This window comes from Cynocephalus volans, chromosome 8 (genome assembly GCF_027409185.1).
Source record: "Cynocephalus volans isolate mCynVol1 chromosome 8, mCynVol1.pri, whole genome shotgun sequence".
Lineage (NCBI taxonomy): Eukaryota > Metazoa > Chordata > Mammalia > Dermoptera > Cynocephalidae > Cynocephalus > Cynocephalus volans.
The window spans coordinates 96,666,632-96,687,849 of record NC_084467.1 but is presented as its reverse complement, the minus strand read 5'-3'; the positions used below and the strand labels follow the sequence as shown (position 1 = coordinate 96,687,849).

General features: G+C 35.3%; 1 protein-coding gene and 1 non-coding gene across 2 annotated transcripts in view; one reads left to right on the top strand and one right to left on the bottom strand.

Annotated features, from left to right (window-relative positions):
- Positions 1-5,738: 5,738 nt before the first annotated feature.
- The window catches only part of GNAI3 (G protein subunit alpha i3), a 40,490-nt gene continuing 25,010 nt past the window's right edge, over positions 5,739-21,218 (bottom strand). The window contains exons 4-9 of the mRNA XM_063104968.1: positions 18,909-19,066; positions 17,008-17,136; positions 13,477-13,606; positions 12,815-12,968; positions 7,617-7,829; positions 5,739-7,525 (exon numbers count right to left, since the gene is read on the bottom strand). Of these exons, the coding sequence (XP_062961038.1) occupies positions 7,639-7,829; positions 12,815-12,968; positions 13,477-13,606; positions 17,008-17,136; positions 18,909-19,066 (762 nt within the window). The 3' untranslated portion in view covers positions 5,739-7,525; positions 7,617-7,638. The remainder of the gene's footprint in view (positions 7,526-7,616; positions 7,830-12,814; positions 12,969-13,476; positions 13,607-17,007; positions 17,137-18,908; positions 19,067-21,218) is intronic.
- TRNAI-GAU (transfer RNA isoleucine (anticodon GAU)) lies at positions 14,658-14,731 on the top strand. Its single transcript has one exon. It is a non-coding gene; the product is annotated as a tRNA-Ile (tRNA).

The window sequence follows — 21,218 nt, the reverse complement described above, 5'->3', positions numbered from 1 at the left end:
ACAGGTCTTTTGGCAGAACAATTACAAATCTATAGTAGAATAAAACAGGGTTTATTTTAGTATGCTTTTTCTGGTAGATGTCCCAACTTTTAACTGGTTTATAAACAAATTCACACAAGCCACCTTGGTTTATAAACTTTGTAAGGATGAAGGGGGAAACAGCACCACATAAGGCAATATGTTCTATAGCTGTTTTTCACTGAGGTCAGGGTCTGGTTACGTTGATCTTATGTTTTCAAGCTAAAACTCTCCTGGCGAGTCTACATGGAATATAACTTTGAGGCCCTGGTCAACCCTTCACCTGTTACCTTAGAACAAAGTTGAAATAATTTTCTGAAACTCCTGGCCCATACTGGGCTTTCCTCTGAGTAACGGTAAGAGGACTTCACCTCAATACTCTTGATAGGCTTCCAAGAAAGGCATTAACCAAAGACTGTTCCCAAACCTTATGCTGTTAGAGCTAAAGGAAAAGTGCATTTGTACTTTTACAAAATTGGCTTATTTTTATTGCACGGACATTTTGTGTGCATGAAAAGTCCTCTTTGTATAAAATGGCTAAGAAAGATGAAAACCAAAATTAAGCCATATACTCTGTTTCTCTCTCTTCTTTTGCCTCATTTTAAATTTACACTGCACTGTTCAATTTCATATACGTTTATAAGCCATCAGAAATTCTTTTCTTCTAACAAGATCAGAAACAAATACTCAACCCTATTTTCAGGCACTGCAACCTTAATTCTTAGAATGCTAAAGTAGGAACTTAAAAATATTCCAGGCTAACATTAGCAATTTATAGATAGGAAACTGAGGCTTAGGGAAGTGTCTTCATCAAGGTCACACTGCTAGGAAGTAGCAGAACTAGAGCTATAAAACAGGTCTTCTAAATCCAAAGCCAGTGGTCTTTCTACAGACATCATGCTACCAACAGCCCCACCATACACTATAAAGTCAAAGTCATTTTCTCATTCTTCTAAGTTCCTCCCATTCTCAACCAAATTCTTGGTTATTATGCCATCTCTAAATTATGGATATTTAACAAAATCACCTCCAAACTAAGACAAATAGATCTCAAAATGGAAAGTGAAAATAGCAATAAATTCACAAAAATATAAATAAGTTTGCTTGTTTGTTGAAGGTATAATTTCTTGTTCATATCCTTAGAGAGCAGAGACCATAATGTACTTCTCTAGCACAGCATGATTAAAGAGACACTGCTGACAATAAATCAAAATGTAAATTAGGATACATTTCACATAAATCTGATCACAGGTTTTTTCTTTTCTTTTTACAAAAATATAGTATAATTGACACAAAAGGACAAATACTACATAATTCCACTTATATGAGGTACCTAAAATAGCCATATCCATAAACAAGGAAAGTAGAATGCTGGTTACCAGGGGCTGGGAGGAACAGGGGAGTGGGGCGTTATTGTTTAATGGGTAGTTTCAGTTTGGGAATATGAAAAAAGTTCTGGAGATGGATGATGGTGAAGGTTGTGCAACAGTGTGAATGTACTTAATGCCACTGAACTATATACTTAAAAATGATTAAAATGGTAAATTTTACGTTATGTATACTTTACCACAATTTTAAAAATGGAAAAAAATACACTATAATTGGAAATAACACTTTCATGATTTCTATGGATATTGGACGGATAAGACACAAAAATTCAGTCTTAAAAGCAATATAAGACATTTACTTGTAATACTTCCTACCCTGATGATAAAATTCACGTACCCCAAGTAGTCCAAACCAAAGTATTCCCCTCCCATCCTCAAGGTAAGACATAGCAGCATTCAAAACCCACTCTAACTTGGAGATGTGCCGTAGAACAAAGTGTGCCGGCCATGCTGGGTGGAGAAGGTGGTGAAGGGTGAAGAGTTCTTATCTCCCACTGCCCTCTCTACCCGGCACAGCCCCCTGAGCACAGATTCCAGTAGGACTTCAGTGGTGGGCCAGGGACTGCAAGTGTGCCAGAGCCTTTGGTGGTCCTGCTAGGTAAAAGCGTGAAGACGTTCTGTAAGGTCAAACATACTGGAGATTGCAGAAGTGAATTTTTCTGCCTTTTGGCCATGAAAAGGCACTAGTATGAATAGAAAATAAAAAACTGGACTGAAATGTAAAACAAAGCAAAGATCTTTTCATCCTGCTTCACAAATTTTAGAGGAATTTATAGTTCAACTTCATTTCAGATCTTCAAAACGAAAGTGGGGAAAGTGATGCTCTGAAAAGACCACCAGCTACAATGAATACATTCGTTGGTGTTGCCTTAGAATATTACTATTTTTGTAGTGAAATATAATCCTGAGTATCATAAAGAACATTTACAAAGCACTTTCAAATACATCCTTTCTCTTTGACCAGAACCACAGAATATCAGAGCTGGTAGGAATAATTTACTGTAGACCATCTTTAGATAACAAATGAGATGAAAGATGTTAAGACTGAAAGTGACCCACACAAGATTTCAGAGCTAGTTGGAAGCAGAGAAAAAACAGAACCCAGCACTTCATACAACTCTCCAACCTCATAAGACTCTGAGAGGTCTCAAGATCTTTAGCTACATGAGCAAGAATAAACAGAAAGAATCAGTAATTTCTTGTGTTTTTTAATGTCTACTGAGAATTTCTCTTACCAATAAGCCTCTTAGTAATAAAAATGTCTGGATAAGCCACGAAATATTGAAGGGAAAGGGGAGGTAGAGGATAGGAGGACATAGGTAAATCAGGTTGTACAGAATGTAATATGCCAGCTGTCAAAGACAGTGTAGCTTAGTGAATGCTAATACAATGAGATAGTGTATCCCAGCAGTGTATTAATATTTTTTAATATTTGATTATTTCTACTACCTTGTGATTCCCACTGAATTTCAGGAAGAGAAAACATTAGAACTGGGCATACAAAGACGTTAACATTTGACTCCTCAATCCTTACCTACACCACTTCACAAGGCAATTCAAAGAGACTTTCATTCTATAATTTAGAGCTAGGTAGTTGTGCTTTATACATCAACTGTAAAGAATATTTATGTTACGACATATACAGTCACCTCTGTCACAGTTGACGTATGAAATAAAATGAAATAAAAATAAATGTTTGGATACCCCAAGTTTCTAGTTTTGACTTAATTTTTATAAAAACTAAATACTCTGTATCTAAAATGTAGGAATGTTCTTTGACCAAACAGTTCTCATACTACTTTTTTTTGGTGGAAGGCCCTTTAAGTCATGGCAAGTAAACAATAACTCATTCACTAGTGATTTTGAGGTTATGTGTGTACTGAAGTTATTTTTAATATTTGTGTTGATCTCCAATATTAGGTCCTATTCAGTTGTTCCCCAGTGTTTGCCCAGGTTGGCTGCATCAAAATCACCTGAGGGATTTATTTAAAAATATATATTCCCAGGATCTGATTCAGACATTTAACTGACTAGGGTTTAGCCAGGGAATTTGTATAGATCAATCATGCATTCCAGGTATCTCCTGCTGTGTAACATTCCTTATCACCTCTTACTCCTGAGAAGACTTGAGTCAGGCCAGGCCTAGGCCTGACATGATATCAGAAAAAAACTGTCCTGCCCTGACTTGTTCTGAAGTATGTTGTCCTTAGCATAAGTCCATAAAAGGTAATGAGAAAACTGGGGGTGGGGGTTGGGGAGATTTTAAAAGCTAAACAAAGATAGGAAGTTAGTCCTCCAGTGCCCTCATAAAACCTTTCTTACTACCTGAGAGTTGAAGAGTTGACAGCAAAATCAAATTTGAATTTCAGGCCTCTAGGCAGCCTGCTTTTTTTTTTCTTGTGCTTTTTAGGAGCATCATAACAAAATATGATGGCCATAAAGCTATGTAAAGATCTGTGGCTGATCCAGGTCAGATCTCTAATTTGTACTATGAAGACTGAAGTAGAACACAATAATTACCCAGCAGTAATGATAAACTAAGATAACTTTGTTCTTAAAGTCAAAATTACATATAAAAAGGAAAGATTCCACAAGTAATGACTAAAGGAAATTACAGCTGTTTTAGTTTTGTACAAATGAGTAGAGGACTGTGATTTTTTTTTAACATCTGGAAGGGGAAAAAAAAATCAATCAAACGCAACCTGTTAATTGGAATGAGAGACTGACTTTACCTTAAACATAACTGCAATACAGCAAGGAGTTTTGCAACAGGAAATTCCAGAACTATTTCACACATGCTAAGCAAATGGATAAATATATATGAAGTAACTGGTCAGGCCAAGCAAGCAATGTCCACAATGTCCAAAGAAAGTCACAGCTACAAATCAGAGAACAAAAGCCAGCATATAAAAATATGGGGTGAGTGAATGAATTAGAAAAACCAGTAGTTATTTTTAAATAGTCTAAAATGTACATTGATATAGCACAAATAGAATACATACGAAAATAAGAAATAAGGCAAGAAAACAGTTTTTTTTAAATTTGGCTCATCTATTAAAGCACCTGGTAAAAAATTATAATCCTTCCGTGAAAATAATAAAATGATACACTGAACTAGAGATTTAGAATTCAAGCTGTCAAAGATGAAAATGTCATCTCAAGATCCACTTAGGGATAATTGTAAAGGTTTTTGGAATTTTCATGTTAGGAGAAGATATCTGTTGTAAGTCTGAATTTATAAGGTTAGGGAAGACTGTCCATTAAGGAGAATACCTCCTCTTTACATAGAGACTAACAGCAATTCTACTGCCCAAGGTTTTAATCAGGAAGAGAAGATGTAGCTGTCAAAAAATAAGGCTATTATTACAATCCTTCCTGCTACGGTCTATTTACTGTTCTTTCATCATTAAAATTCAATTTTCTTATATGGTCCAAAGCCTGGCCACCTGAATTCTGAAACACCATCAATCACAAATCTCCAGCATTCTCCAGAGACAACACACAAGGCAACTTTTAGCTTCTTTGTATACAAATATCAATCCTTTTTCTTTACGCTAGTAAATTTGATGTTTCATCCCCACATTCTGGCTCTGCTATAAGAAAAGATCTTTTATTTCAAATTATAAATCAATGATTTACAAGCCTGGCTGATGATCAGCATTATCTTCTAAAAATTATACATTGCCAACCCACCAGCCAAGAGTCAATACCTGAGATGTGTCCAGGTGATTTTAACTTAAGTCATATTTGAAAACCGCTGACTTAAACTGCTTCCTGTGCCCTCAAGAAATACGTATTTAAGTAAGTTATTTGGAATGGTGGGGTAAGGGTGATCTTTGTGTAAATGGAGAGCGCATGTAAATGGTATAGAGGTAGAAAAGTGGGGAACTACTGTATTTCATTAACAGAAGGCTAAAAAAACAAACACATCAGATAGACATATTCAGATGAAAATACAAAATGCATTTCAAACTGAACTTTTTTGGATTATCTGTTATTTTGGATTATCAATACCACTATCCCATTAACCCAGAGTATAGAAGGACTAGAGTTGAAAGCAGTATTCTACCAGTCCTCATTTCTTGATGATCCTATACACAGAATACAAGAAGGAAAACATATTTAAAATGAATAAGAACTATAAACTCTATTTACATTATGGGCATTATGTCAATCGCGAATTGAAGCTGATAATTTTCTTTTTGATCAGATCAAGTTTTCCCACCCCTAAAGAAAATTTTGTTAGATCATACAGTTATACCATCTGCATAGTTATGGTTTTCCAAAAAAAAAAAAAAAAAGGGAAAAAAATTACCAACAAAGGCACTGAACTGCTTTGGTTTGCTTTCTTTGATGACAACAAACCTTTTATTTTTTTTAAACTAGTGAAAGTCACACATTAAAAGATGAAATAGAATCCAATCCAAAAAGACTGAACCCCAGGGATGACTGTTTGGCTCAGTTTGTTAGAGCACAGCCTTGTAACACCAAGGTCAAGGGTTCAGATCCCCATATTGATCAGCTGCCAAAAAAACAAAAAAACAAAAAACCCTGAAAAGATTGAATCCGAAAAGGCACTGCTCAAACTACTGATTTGAAATGCTCAAAATGCATTCTCTTCATTTGCCTTCCCCCAATGGACCATTCAATATTTAATGACATCTGCTGTACACTGTACAAAGGATCTGCAGGCTGAAGTGAATATAGCTCTCCATACAAGCAAAATGTAAATCTGGAAAAGGGATTATGACTGCATATCACTTGTACACCGATATGACAGAAAACCTTTAGTCTTAGACTAAGAGTTTGGTGTAATACTATTACACCAAAGGACTAAACCTTCAGGGAACCCTTTTACCCAAAACCCATTCTCAGACAAAGGCCAAAGCACACTCAGAAGAGGCAAAAAGGAGAAGACAATATTTCCAGAAAGGACTAGTTACAAACAGGAGCAAACCTGGACTCTTTACTCACCATTTTAATACTGCTGCCAACTATAACAGATTAAAATCTGTACACGTGACAAAGTGGAAGAAAGTCCCAAAATACGACAGTTTCAGCAAAAGAACGTATGACTAAGGATTACTACAGTTAACATTGCTACAGTAAAAACAATGGCAAACAGGGATTTGGCACCACATTTACAAAGTAAAAGCATGCACTGTTATTAATACACTTTAGATGTCTCCCAACAGAAAAAGCCATAGTCGGAAAACATGGGGCACCTTGAATAAAACTCCCTATGACTGAGACAAACAAGCAAGAATCAAAGTGGTCAATTTAGTAGATATGTAGCAGCAAAGTCACTCATTCTGTTTGGAATTTGTATTTCTAATTGACAGCTGCCCTGGGTGTTTCTGTATCCAAGAAGCTGACTTTATCACATGACATCAGCATTTATCCAGTAATTTGGTAATCAGCATAAACAAGGTTAACCTTCAACTATAAGTTTAAAGAGAGAGCTAGAATCTTATTGCAGAACTCTCCAATGTAATTACAGTTTAGAAACCATAGTGGTACTTTGAGCAGGATAGTAATATAAATTTCATCCAAAAAAGCTATAATTTATAGCCCCAATAACTGGAAAGAATTTTAAGTAATTATGGAAATATATTTTGACGATACCAAGAGTTAAAAACAAAGACTTCCTACTAAGAGGAAAATTTTCAAGATGATCTGGTCACATCGTGTGCATAGTTAAGGTTGTGTTTTAATAAAGATTCTTTTGCAAACAAAGAAATAAAATTTAGTAAAGTTATTCTTCTCAATGAAAAAAACTTTAAAAATGAGCTACTGGTGGTTTATGTTAGGAAGGAAAAAAAAGAGTAAGCTACATATTGAAGTTCTGGAATGCAGCACCTCAACTTCATATCTGCCCTAAACATTTGAGATTATGAAATCCAAGTGGTATCTTGATGATCAATCATACTTTACAGTTGTTCCAATTCCAAAGTCTGACTTTAGCATCTCATGTCAATTAAAAGTTCCCTAATACAGAAGACTGTGCGAAAGAGTGCTAAGATTCTGCATGCTGCTGCCATTCCTGGTCCCATTCATGCTTGCAGCTGCCCCATGAGACAGCAAAAGATGTCTGGTCTCAACACTCCACACTGTAGTAACTAGAAAAGAAGAACATTCCTATTTAGAAAAAGTTTACAAAGCCAAGAGATTTCACTTACAGCACTATAACTAAATTATTCAAAGTTCTACCTTTTACTAACATCCACACTCTTCAATAAAGTCCACATTCCTTTAGGTTGTTTTTAATGATGACATCTGTAACAGCGTCAAAAACAAACTGCACATTCTTGGTGTCTGTGGCACAGGTGAAGTGAGTATAGATCTCCTTGGTATCTTTTCTTCTGTTCAAATCTTCAAACTGGCATTGAATGTAAGCAGCTGCCTCTTCATATGTATTGGAACCTAAAACAGACACCCAATATTCTCAGTTCAAATTATAACAACTACCTGAACTCAATAAAAGTCAGGCCAACACCATTTACTGACGAAAAGAGGGAACACGACCTAATTGAATAAAGACATAATTCCATATTTCTATAAAGATTTTCTATAATGACTAGATTCTTCATGAGAGCAGAATCTCATTGTAACTGAAATAAAATCACACACAAAAATTGAGGAAAACTAAACTAAGTTTCTCTTTCTCCTTTCATTTAGATTTCTTGGCCAAAATAATCTAGAAAGTATAAAAGGAAACTAGGAAAGTAGAAGGGCATTTCTACAGAACACAATTGTTTAAAAGATCAGAGAGAGCCTGTGCACCTTGGAGTGATCTTGTAATAAGCAATTCAAAAGAGTAAGTCATTCTTTCCAAAATGATTCCACAGTTTTGAGGGGGCTTAGCCTCAGTCTTAGGCAATAATTTAAATAACCAAAGGTAAACAAATAAGCAAAAGAGAAGGTGGCCTGAATTATATACTTTTAAAAGGGTGAATTTTAGGGCCGGCCCGTGGCTCACTTGGGAGAGTGTGGTGCTGATAACAAGGCCAAGTGTTCGGATCCCTATATAGGGATGGCCGGTTAGCTCACTTGGGAGAGTGTGGTGCTGACAACACCAAGTCAAGGGTTAAGATCCCCTTACCGGTCATTTTGTTAAAAAAAAAAGGTGAATTTTATGATTTGTGAATTATATCTCATTAAAGCTGTTATTTATTTTTTTTAAGGGGGAGGGAGGGTTGGGTAAGGACCTAAAAGTAAACCCTTATAATTAACACTCTTAATCACCTGCTTTTGTCTACTTACAGAGCCTTTCAAGTAGCCTTAGCAACTAGCTGTAAAGCCAGGGAAACTCAACAAAGACAATACACAGTTATTCCAATACCCTAGAGGCTATTTTTAGTGATGTTAAGCATAACAAGAATTATCAACAACTAAGTATATAAAGAAGACTAGATAACAAAGAGCTTAAGAAAGAAAGGAATATTAATTAAAATATAATCCTTTTACTTCCCTTAAGTAAGATTTCTCTCCCTCTCCTAAAACTTGGCTGCTTTCTATAAACTCACCTAATTCTCTCTTCCCTCTGCTCCTTATTCTGAACAGATAACCACATTTCCAACTTCCCTGAGAAAATATAGGCCATGGGGCTTAAACTACATCTCAATTTTTTAACCCACTGCCTCGCTTAAAAAGTTACCTATATCTGCACTTATTTGTACTTCTGTTCTTAGAGGTATCTTCTTCCTTCCTGTTCAAAAGTCAATAGCTCTTTGGAGTTAGCAGTTAGGAGGTCATTGACCATTACTGAGAGTGATGGCAGTGGAACAGTGAGAGCAGACCTAGGTCAAGTGGGAAGTGAAGAAATGAAGACAGGTGTTGATTACTCTTGAGCAGCGTGGATTAAGAGGGAAGGAGAGTTAAGAACGTTTATAGGGAACTTGAGGGGAAAATAAATTATAAAGGTCTTCAGAATTTCACAAGTGAGATTCTGGAAACAATTTCCTTCATGTCAGCAAAGTTGAATCTAGTTTTAGGGATTGGGTAATGTGTCTGTTTAATCACTGGTGAAAAATGAAAAAGTTGTAACTTAGTTTAAACAAAATATCAAGTATTTGAGTTCACAAAATGGTGGGATCACAAACACTGTTGTTGAGGTACAGAATTTCTCATCATTCTGTTGATAGAAGTTTTTAAAGTTATGTATTTTAATTAGTGACGTGATGTTTGACAGTGCATTTAATCAGGTGGAGGTGAAAAAATTTATAAGTGATATAATCGAACTGTACAATATCAAGCATTTGTGTGTACAAAAATGTAATTTTCACATATCGTGCCAGGGCTGGATGTCTCATTTATCATTCTTAGATTTCATGCCTTTTTCTTTTTAAGGTTAACTGATTTCAGTACTTTGTTTTAGATTTTTTTCTCCTGAAGAAGTGATATAATACCTTAGACTGTTTTAAATAGGGCACCACCTATTTTAAAAGATAATGGGTCTTTGTGTGCCAAAGCTGATCAGATTTCTTTGTGTTTCAATTTTATTTTTAAATGAGAAGTTGGGGGCTGATAATTGGAAGGGAGATGTGAGTAGCCAAGATACTTTGTCTACTTCTGTTGTAGAAAATGTGGATAAGGTCTACTTTCCAGGACTCTTAAAATAATTAAATGAGCTAATATACTGTGAAAACATTTAACCAATGTGTTCTCAATGAAGTCTTATTCTTTTAAAAAAAAAAGAATGTTTATAGGTTTAGGGGTAAGATTCTATAGCAAAAGAAAAGTTATGAAAAGCAAATATAATTGATGGAGCAAGATTTGCAAGCAGATGGGAAAAGAAGGAATTTACAGCCTAGGTAGGATGAATTTTTTTTTTTTAATTGAAGGAAATTTACATGACATGCAATTAACCATTTTAAAGAGTACAATTCAGTAGCATTTAGCATTTTCACAGTGTTATATAACCACCACCCCTCTCTAGTTTCAAAACTTTTTCACCACCCCACAACAATACCCCATTCCCATTAAGTAATCAGTACCCATTCTCCCCACCCCCTGGTAACCACCAATACACTTTCTGTCTCTATGGACTTGCTTATTTTGGATATATCATATAAAAGGAAACATACAATATGTGGCCTTTTGTGTTTGGCTTTTTTGACTTAGCATAATTTTTTTTTAGGTTCATCCAACTTGTATCATCCTTCAGTACTTTGTTTCTTTATATGGCTAAATAATATTCATTGTATATATATACCACAATTTGTTTACCCATTCCTCCTACCTAGACTGTTAATTCCTTCTTTTCTCATCAGCAGTTTGCAAATCTTGCTCCATCAATTATATTTGCTTGTTATAACTTTTCTTTTGCTATAGGATCTTACCCCTAAACCTATAAACATTCTTAAACCTCTCCTTCCTTCTTAACACACACTGCTCAAGAGAGGTCTACACCTGTCTTCATTTCTTCACTTCCCACTTAGTAACTCACTGGACGTAGCTCTGCTCTCACTGTTCCACTGACATCACTCTCAGGCCATTTTTCAGTGTGTCTCTTACTTTATTTATCTACATAAGACATTCTTGATTACTCACTTTTTAAAACTCTTCTTGGTTTTTAGGATACTTTGGCTCAGGGCTGGCCCATGGCTCACTTGGGAGAGTGTGGTGCTGATAACAAGGCCAAGGGTTCAGATCCCTATGGCCGGTTCACTCACTTGGGAGAGCGTGGTGCTGACACCACCAACTCAAGGGTTAAGATCCCCTTACCAGTCATCTTTTTTAAGGGGAAAAAAAAAAAAAGGATACTTTGGCCCTCCTGGTTCTTCTGTTCGTATGCTTTACAAATCTTTCTTTCTCTCCTGCTAATAGAAGCTGGTATTCTCTCTTATTCTACCCATGGTCCTTTTTTGCCTCATTCTATAATATCATCTCCCTAGGTAATTTCATCCATTTCCATGTTTTAATTACTAATGATCTCAAATAAATATCTAACCCTAAACTTTCCGCATGCTCCAAGACCACATGTATAACTGCTTATTAGATATCTCCATCTGGATGTTCCACAGATACTTCAAAATCAAGATACCTAAATATGAATTCAGATCACAGCACCAGCATCCAATCGAGATTGAAATTTGGGAGTACCTTTGACTCTTCCTACTTCCTTACTCTTGCTACACCCTTCCACTTTATTATGGAAAGCATTTAAAGTATCTCAGTTAATAAGAGTTCCACTTCCCTGGAAATCCCTGACTCTGATCTACAAGTTTCATAGTGGTATAGCCCTGGCAGTCATGTCTGTACCCCTGATCTCAACTGATTGACTAACCAGTGGATTTTTGCCTGACTTAATCACGGCCAAATCTCTCTCCTAGGAATGTGAACTTGGGTCCAACAATTCCAGTCTAGCCTGGTCTTTTTAATTGAGGCGACACAGAAACTGTGGCAAGGCCATCTTTTAACACATAAATTGAATAACAGAGAAAGTTGGTAAGGAGAGAGAGAATAAAGAAGCTATACAGAGAGAAGAGAAAACAGATGTGGAGAAAGAAAGCTTCCAGGGTTCCTGATAGCATTCTATTTCCTAGTTCTAATTTCATTCTAAGACCTGTCTACATTCTTGCCCTTAGCTTCTTCTATATCTCTTGATGCTCATCAAAAGTTTCTATTTGCATCCTAAAAGAGTTCTTACTAATCCAGCTCCCTCACTATCTATCTTTATTATCATTTATTTCACAGCATTTCTAAAGCACAGTTTCTACTATATTATGTAGCCCATTTAAAACCCTTCAGCAGTTCCTGTCTCAGCAGGAGATATAAGGCCCTCTATGAGTTGATCCCTGACCACTCCGACCATGTTAAACTCCAGTAATACCAAATTCCTTCTACATTCCAGAAGGAATCATGTCATTTTTTTAACCTCCATATTTTTATATATTCAATTCCCTTTTTCTAAAGTGCTTTTTTCCCCCATCTGCCTGATGATTTCTAATTCATTGTCTTAATAGCTCACGCAAGTATCAATTCCTCTAGAAAAAGACTACACTGACCCCATCAGAGATAACCACTCCTTCTGTTCTGCTTCTATTAATGCACATTATATACAATAAAATTACTTACATGTGTGTCTCTCTCTGCAACTAGATGTCATTTTTTGAGCACAATGACTCTATCTTATCCTTGTATTTTCTTGAATATATACCCAATTTTAATTTTTACCCTTCTTTATTTTCCTTAAAAAATGAGGAGGATAGAAATTTAAAATAAACACAGAAAACTGATTATATCTGATATAACATTTTAGACTTAAGGGATCTTAATCACACACTTAATGCTATACCACTACCACTGAACACTCTTCATAAGGATATACATGAATTACTCAAAACAAAAGGCAGTCATAGGATCTAAGATGTGTTCCCCCAATAAAATGTTTTGTGATCCCTTACCTGTGTATTCTGGATAACAGATAGTTAATGGACTCCTCCTTATTTTTTCCTCAAAAAGGTCTTTCTTGTTAAGAAAGAGAATGATTGAAGTATCTGTAAACCATTTGTTGTTACAAATGCTGTCAAACAGTTTCATGCTTTCATGCATTCGGTTCTGAAAAAGAAACAAAGGATGATAGGTAAATAGCAAAAAGTAGATCACCCACTAAATAATTGAAAAAAGGAAAATAGGAAAAGGAATATAGAAAAAAAGGTAACTATCATCCAAAAAAAAAAAAAAAGCAAAAAGTAAAAGTGGACTAAATGAAAAAACAGACCAACAAGTTTTAAAGCACTGAATGGCATTCATGGAAATAAATCAGACACTACAATAATAAGAAAGCTGAATCAGTCCTCATTTTTGTAATTTTTGGGGGAGGCAAAAGAAGGACTGCCTGACAAGAGGACTTAATCCTGTCCACATACTCAAGGTGGCTGTCTCATCTCTTTAAGAGTAATAGGGCATAAGTTAATATTTTGAAAATCTAATCTCACTGATAAGGAGAAATATTAAGGATATTAAGTTTTGGTTCAACGAACAAACAGATGCACAGTCTTCCTAAGAGTTATTTTCCATTTCCTGGCTGCATTAGATAGGCTTTTTACTAGAAGCTCCAACATACCATCTCTTCATCTTCAGCCAGAACAAGATCATAATCACTGAGGGCCACACAGAAGATAATTGCTGTCACTCCCTCAAAACAGTGAATCCACTTTTTTCGTTCTGATCTTTGGCCACCTACATCAAACATCCTGAGTAAGGGAAAGAAAGCACAAATTCAACAATGTCACATATACACCTCTCCCTAAATTGAAATGATTAGGAAACTTCCCACTAACGCATGTTCAAAACCCCATTTAGAATAGAAAAGATAAACAAGATACAGATTAAAAGGTAGCCAAAATATTTATCTGTAGCTAAAAGTAAAAGAGAATAAAATGAGAAAATAAAATTTAGGAATAATCTAAATTCTCATTTTAGATAGACAGTTGAGCCTAATCCCTATAAAGGCTTGTATCAAATGTGCCAAAATTCAGCAGAATGAGTACTGAAATGAATTGAAGGAGGGGAAAAAAGACAAGAAAAATAAAGGGCTGAATAATACAGCTTAAGATAATACTAATAATAACCAATATTTATTGAGTATTTACCATGGTGCCAGACACTACCCTAAATATCTTAAAAACATTAACTCATTTCACTCTTGTCACACTCTTATAAGTATAATTATTATTACTATTACTATTTTACAGATGAAAAATTGAGGCACAGATATGTTAAATAATTTGCCCAAGGGCACACTAGTAAAAATGAGACTGGGGATCCGAAACTAGGCACTCCAGCATCCATGTTCTTATCCACAACACCACTCTGCCTCTCAACGTGGTTTGCTTCTATATCCCCAACTTGCATTCTGCTTCTACAACTTAGACCTACTGATTCAAAAATTTGTCTTCCTTGGCCGGCCCCAGGGCTCACTCAGGAGAGTGCAGCACTGGTAGCGCCAAGGCCGCAGGTTGGGATCCTATATAGGGATGGCCGGTGCGCTCACTGGCTGAGCATGGTGTGGACAACACCATGCCAAGGGTTGCAATCCCCTTATCGGTCAGGAAAAAAAAAAAAAAATTGTCTTCCTCACTTTAAGGAAAAAAATATTTTAGAGATTAATTGTGAAAAAATAATATTAAGTAATATTTTACGGTAGGACTCTACGAACCCAATACCTTAAGAAAGAAAAAAAAAGTTAACCAACACTTCCCAGCTCCAAGTCTAACTTGAGCCTAATTAATAATAACAAGGATTGGCCAGTTAGCTCAGTTGGTTAGAGCATGGTGCTGATAACACCAAGGTCCAGGGTTCAATCCCTGTACTGGCCAGCCACCAAAAACAAAAAACAAAATATAAAATAAAATAATAATAAAGCCTCAATTGTTCACACACTTTGTATTCCACTCCAGATTAGTTTTAGTCCACTACTCTCTTCCAGGGGGCTTAGTCAATATCTGAGTCAACTGCTGTCAACTTCTATCAACAGCATCCTCATCTACCTTCTACAGTCAAAGGAACACCTGCATGGCTTTGTCTTTTTGCTGATACTTGGGTCTGATGAGGTATGCACGCAAATGGCTAGATATTCTTAAGATCTATGTTTGATGACAATGATAAAATTTTTAAAGGCTAAACTCCACCAAACTGGTTTAGTGTGTCAGATCTACAGTGAGTAGAGGCCTAAATTTCCAGCGATTTTTTCTCCAGAGATTGGGAGAAGTAAGACATAGTTGGTGATTTCTCTATATATGTTTGAAGGGAACATTCATCTTATCTCTTCATAACTCAACTCTTCCTTTTGTTTGGTCTTGCAAAGTTCATTCATACCTTTGGTCATGACACCTGGAATTGGCTTTAATATTGGGTCATATTATAAGTGTTAGTAAGGCTAACACCATATATTTCACCACAGAATTCTTTTGAAGGGAGACACACCAATACACCAATTTCAGTTTACTCCCCCATTTTCTTCTATAAAGTCCATAATACTGGTAGAACACTGTAAAGTTCCATGGTAGGCTTTTAGCAAACATTAACATTTACAATATCATTCACTAACAGATCAACATTTTGTAAACATTACCTCATAACTGAGAGGCAAGTAAGCAATTACACAATGCCTTGCATATGGTAGATGCTCAATAAATGTTTGAATAAATGGATAGTGGTTTTTGCCTAGAGAGAAGAGGAAAAGGAAGAAGTGATAGTACTTCATAACAAGATATCTACATGCCAACAATAAAGTGGGTGTGGCACCTAACTTAGATCTAGCTATTGATTCTGGCATAAAAGACAGTTAGGATTTACCTAACTAAAGATCAATCTATGACAGTATCAACAAGAAAGTATCCCACACTAAATAAATATTAGTCACAACATTTAATTAGAAATGGATTACTAATCTTATAGTACACAAAGAGATACCTCATTCTTACAATTTCACAGGTGATAATCAATGTGGTTTTTGCTCCTCTTGTTAAATAAACTCATCAGTACCAATAAGTAGCTAGTCTATTCTAAAAACGTTCAGCTGAACTGCTATTTACCTGCACCAGGTTTCAAATCTGGTTTGGTGTATTAAGATTTCAAAACCTCAACTGTTATCTAGTAATACATAAGCCCTGTGTGGATTTCACAAATCCTGTGAACAATAGTTTTCAGAGAAAAAAAAAAAAAAAAGAGGAATTGAGGTAGTAGTTATATTTGTATACAATAATACTGAATATCACATTCTACATATAACCACAACGAGGTAACAAAAAATACATTGTATGTTGAAGGAGAAAAAGTTTACTCCTAATCTCAAAGGTCACAAAAGCAGAAAATAGGAACCAAAAAGATACTTCTAATATTTATAAAAGACTATTAACACAGAGACAAGCTGAGGCCTGTCTCAGAATTACTAATGCTAATGAGAAAATTCCTTGTATTAGAATACTAGAATTTTTTCTCCCTAAAACAATACATTTATGTCATCCATACCACTCCCCAAAATACCTCTATCCCCAAGTTGATTTTCTGTTTTGCACTGTATGAAGAACTTAGTTGTGCATGATGCTATGCACAAATCAGTCCAAGAACCATGACAATACTAGCTATAATCCATTAAACTTAAAGAGAAATGCAAACCAATAAGAAAGGAGTGACAGCAGTGAGAAAATCATTTCTACTTAAGTATCAAAATGGCAGAACAAAGCCACATAACTACCAAAAAACTACTTTTCTATCCATAGAGTATTATTGTTATCCTTCTAAACAAGCATTCAGTACCTGTTTTGGCAATTCTAACAAAAAAGCAGCCGAAAAGAATAAAACTAAAAATAAAACAAATCAGTAGTGACATGGTTAATTCTACTGGTAGTTAAGTTACAATTTTATTTTGAACTTAAATTCCTCCAAATGGACACAAATATTTGATTCTATTTGGAAAAAAGAAGTAATGTTTGGGCCCCCATCCAGTTAAAATATTCAAATAATGGCTGATAAATATGATGGTAAGTTTCTAAACCAAGGAATATTGCCTAGAAAATATTTACCCTGATTAAGTGATGCTAACTAAAGATATTTATGTTTGGCACTTCTAGCAAAAAGACTGATAACTTACTTGAAGTATAGGTCTTTGAAGGTGAAATGTGTTTCCACAATGCCTGTTGTCTTCACTCTTGTCCGAAGAACATCTTGCTGAGTTGGAATGTAGTTGGTTTGGGATATTCTATCCAAATCATTTAGGTAACTAAATAAAATACATATTTATTTTTATCTGGTAAATAAAGCCAACCAAGTACACAGCAAATCAATACTAAACTAGTTCCTTGCCAAAGGTAGATTCTGAACCTGTCACTAATGTAGCAGAACAAAATCAAATCTTCAGTACCACAGAAATGATAATAAGAAAAAGTGTGAATTCAGCATAGGATAATTAAAGTAGGTTCTATATACACTAACAAAAGTGGTTTTAATTCTACAGAATTAAACTGTGAAGGCAAATTTAAAAAACAATGTGGAAATATTATTCTTATGGAAGAAAAATTCCTAAAATTTAATACTAAATCAGTAGTGAAATACTAAATACAGTACAAAAACCAAACTAAAAGTCCTTTGACTTTTAAACTTACTAGGCTATTTGCACATTTAACCATGATAGGACATTAGAGAGCAGTATTTGAATTACTAAAATTAAAAAGTAAACTATTCTCAATAAGAATGAGTATTTCCTATTTTCTTTCAGGAAACAGAAGAGCTGGAGGTTTGGGTTGTTTTTTTTTATTCTAAGCCAAAAACAAATTGTAAATGCCTCCAAAAAAATTTAATTTGTTAAGTGAAATTATTAAAAGACCACTTCAAAGCTAAATTCTTCACTGATCCCAGCCTAGAAAACTGAAGAGCAGGTTGGTACCAATATAAGTGCATCATTGATGATCTTCTATAAAACCAAATATCATTAATGTTAAGGAGTCAAGCTCAGATCAACAATTATGAAAAAAATTTTAAAGTCTATAAATCACATGCAGTCACAGGACTCAAAGCTTACTTGAATGTATGATGAAAAAATTAATTATAATCTAACTTTGAGGACCATTGGGAGAATTATTTAAACTATCAATATCTGCAACTAAAAATGTTATTAAAAGGTGGGCAAGGATCCTGAAATGTTTCTAAAGACAAGTTTTCACTGAAAGAATAAGTAAGTTTTTCAAATATCATTTAATTTCTTTTAACAATTTAACCTAGAATGAAGATGGGAAAAGTAGGAAAATATAATACTGAAGAAAGTACCTTCATCTAGTATGGAGAGAGATACAAGTAACAAGTGCTCACCAAAGACCCCAAAAGTACATTGAAAAAAAATGCATTCTGAATATAGGTCTTTTAAATAAATACACATAAAAGAGGCAAGATAGGATCATATGTAATAGCTTAACAGAAGTATTATTTATAAATCTAAAACTATGTAAAACCCAAGAGAATTTCCTTAACAAAAAGATGCTTCAACTTTATTCCATAACTCAACACTCTCTTTCTATACAAGTCTACTACTGTTATCTGGAAAATGATTTATAAGTGGTGACTTGTACCAGAGAAATCCATAGTACAGTCCAGACACAGAGAGTTGGCTGCATAAAAAGGGATATCACAATTCTAATTTCCCTCTTTAGCTGGCTATTAGTGCCAAGTGCTATGCAGAGGGAACTTACAAGTTAGAAGAGATCCAGGACCCAGCTACAATAGATGTCTCTCCTCCTTCACTTGCTTATCACAAATGTACCATGGAAGCTAATTTTGTAGTACCAAGACTCCCACTTATATTCCAGGAGGGAACTTTTTTCTCTAAGTCATATAAATGACCAAGAGCTCTCTAAACCTAAACTGAGACAATCTTTACAAAGGATCCTACACACTTCTAAGAGTGTCTGTTACTTAAACATTTCCTTAAGGATGAGCGCTGAACTTTCTCTCGGGTCATCAAATTATTTTCTGCTAGTTTCAAGGAGAAAAATTACTTACTATGAAGCAGAATCATTGAGCTGATATTCCCTGGATCTGCTGAAGCAAGCCTGCACTCCACCATCTCGCCATAACCGTTTAATCACTCCTGCTAGTTCTGGAGTCATGACTCCTTCTTCAGCACTGCCAGCTAACACAAATAATTGCCGGGCATCGTCCTGAAGAAAGTAGTTAAGAAAGAGAGGCAGATGACTTTCCATTTCTTTAAAACACAAACACACATACAGATGCACACGCACAATATACATTACAGTTATTCCTCAGTATCTGCAGAGGATTGGTTCCAGGATCTCTCTCATGGATACCAAAACCCACAGATGCTCAAGTCCCATATACAAAATGGCATAGTATTTGCATATAACTTATGCATATCTTCCTATATAGTTTAAATTGTCTCTAGATTACTTATAATACCTAATAAATGTAAATGCTATGTAAATAGTTACACTGTATTGTTTTATTTGTATTATTTTTCATTGTCATATTGTCAATTTTTATTGTTTTGGTTTTTTCTGAATATTTTCGATCCAAAGTTGGTTGAATCTGAGCATGTGGAACCCATGGATACAGAGGGCTGACTATATATTAAAAGAGGTGTTAGAGAGACCTACTCTGGCAGGGCAGTAAGACAGAATTTACAATAACTCTTTCCCCCTTCTCATTCCACTATAATTATAAGTCCAGAACAGAGTTAAGGAATGGTTTTACTCTCCCGACACTCCTCCACACCATACCACTATCACAGAAAAGATCTCTCACACGTCACAAATCTCCATTCTGGTTACTTGTAATTTGGACAGGAAAAAACTGGTCTGTGAGACAGGCACATGTAATACATTCCCATTCTGTTAAAAGAAGCCTACAATAAAAATAAAAACGAAAAGACTAGCATGTAAGAGGTAAAGTCTAAATAAATCAAAGGGAGTAAAACGTCAATCAAGTTTAAGGAAATAGTACTAGTTTCTTGCCCTTGAGCCCAGACAGCAGAATAAGATGAAGAGGAGAATAACGAATTTAAGAAGTCTGGAAGTTTAGTGGGAGAATAAATCCCTCATGGAAAAATTCAAACAGTCTCTAGATTTCCCCAAAAGAATAATAATAATGCTCTAAGAGGAGAAAGAAGGCATCAGGAGGAAAAGAAAGTAACAAAGTGAGACATGACCAAAACTTCTTGAGTGACAGACATGGTTTATAAGTGGTTATAGTTTTTAAAACTAAAATATGTGAGAGGTAGAGAGGACAGAAAAGGGCTACATGAATTTTTATTATTTTGCTTTATTCTATCCATCCCTACTTTTCAGTGTAAAAATAAACACAGGTCTTATGGGATGATTTTCCCACCCAAATCTAATATCTATCTGCCTCAAGAGATTCCAAATAATGACAAAAATGCAGATACTAAAAAAAGCATATACTCCCAGTACTGGCCAGCAACCAGAAAAAAAAAAAGAGCATATACTGGGCTGGCTGGTTAGTTCAATTGGTTAGAGTGTGGTGCTGATAACCCTACGGTCCAGGGTTTGATCCCTGTACAAGCCAGCCACTAAGAAAAAAAAAAGTATATACTGAGTAAGAAAAAGTAAATGGGAAAGGGAAGCAATCATTTGTATCTTAAGTAGTCATCGAGGCAAATAAACTAACAAGCAAAAAGCATTTCAGACAACAGGTACAATCACAACCCAAAACTCCTAAGACTTGTGCACAAAAACTCCACCAGAACTTGTCCCTCCACCCAGGCAAAACAAAACTACCCATAACACACTCAAATTAATTTTGCCACGCTCTGGTTCTTCAGCCTTAATGGTTTTTGCCTAGTAATATTTCCTCCTTTAAAATGCTTTCCTGGGGGCTGGCCTATGGCTCACTTGGGAGAGTGCGGTGCTGACAACACCAAGGCCACGGGTTCGGATCCCTATATAGGGATGGATGGTTAGCTCACTTCGGAGAGCGTGGTGCTAACAACACCAAGTCAAGGGTTAAGATCCCCTTACCGGTTAAAATAAATAAAATAAAAATAAATAAAATGCTTTCCTGTATTCATTCTAATAATACTTTAAACTCAACTCTAAGAAACTTTATCTAAGATCTATATTGCTCTCTTCAAAGATAAAAATTTTAAGCAAAGGAACAATGATTGAGAAAAGTTGAAACAATACACAAATCGACAAACATACTCAACAGTGAACATGTCCTTCTACATATATGGCATAGTGCTTTTAGCTAACATTTGAAAACTTTATAGTCCCTTGGTTCTGAAACTATAGTCATGCAGGTATTCAAATAACCTCTTTAAGCATTACTTTTTTCTAA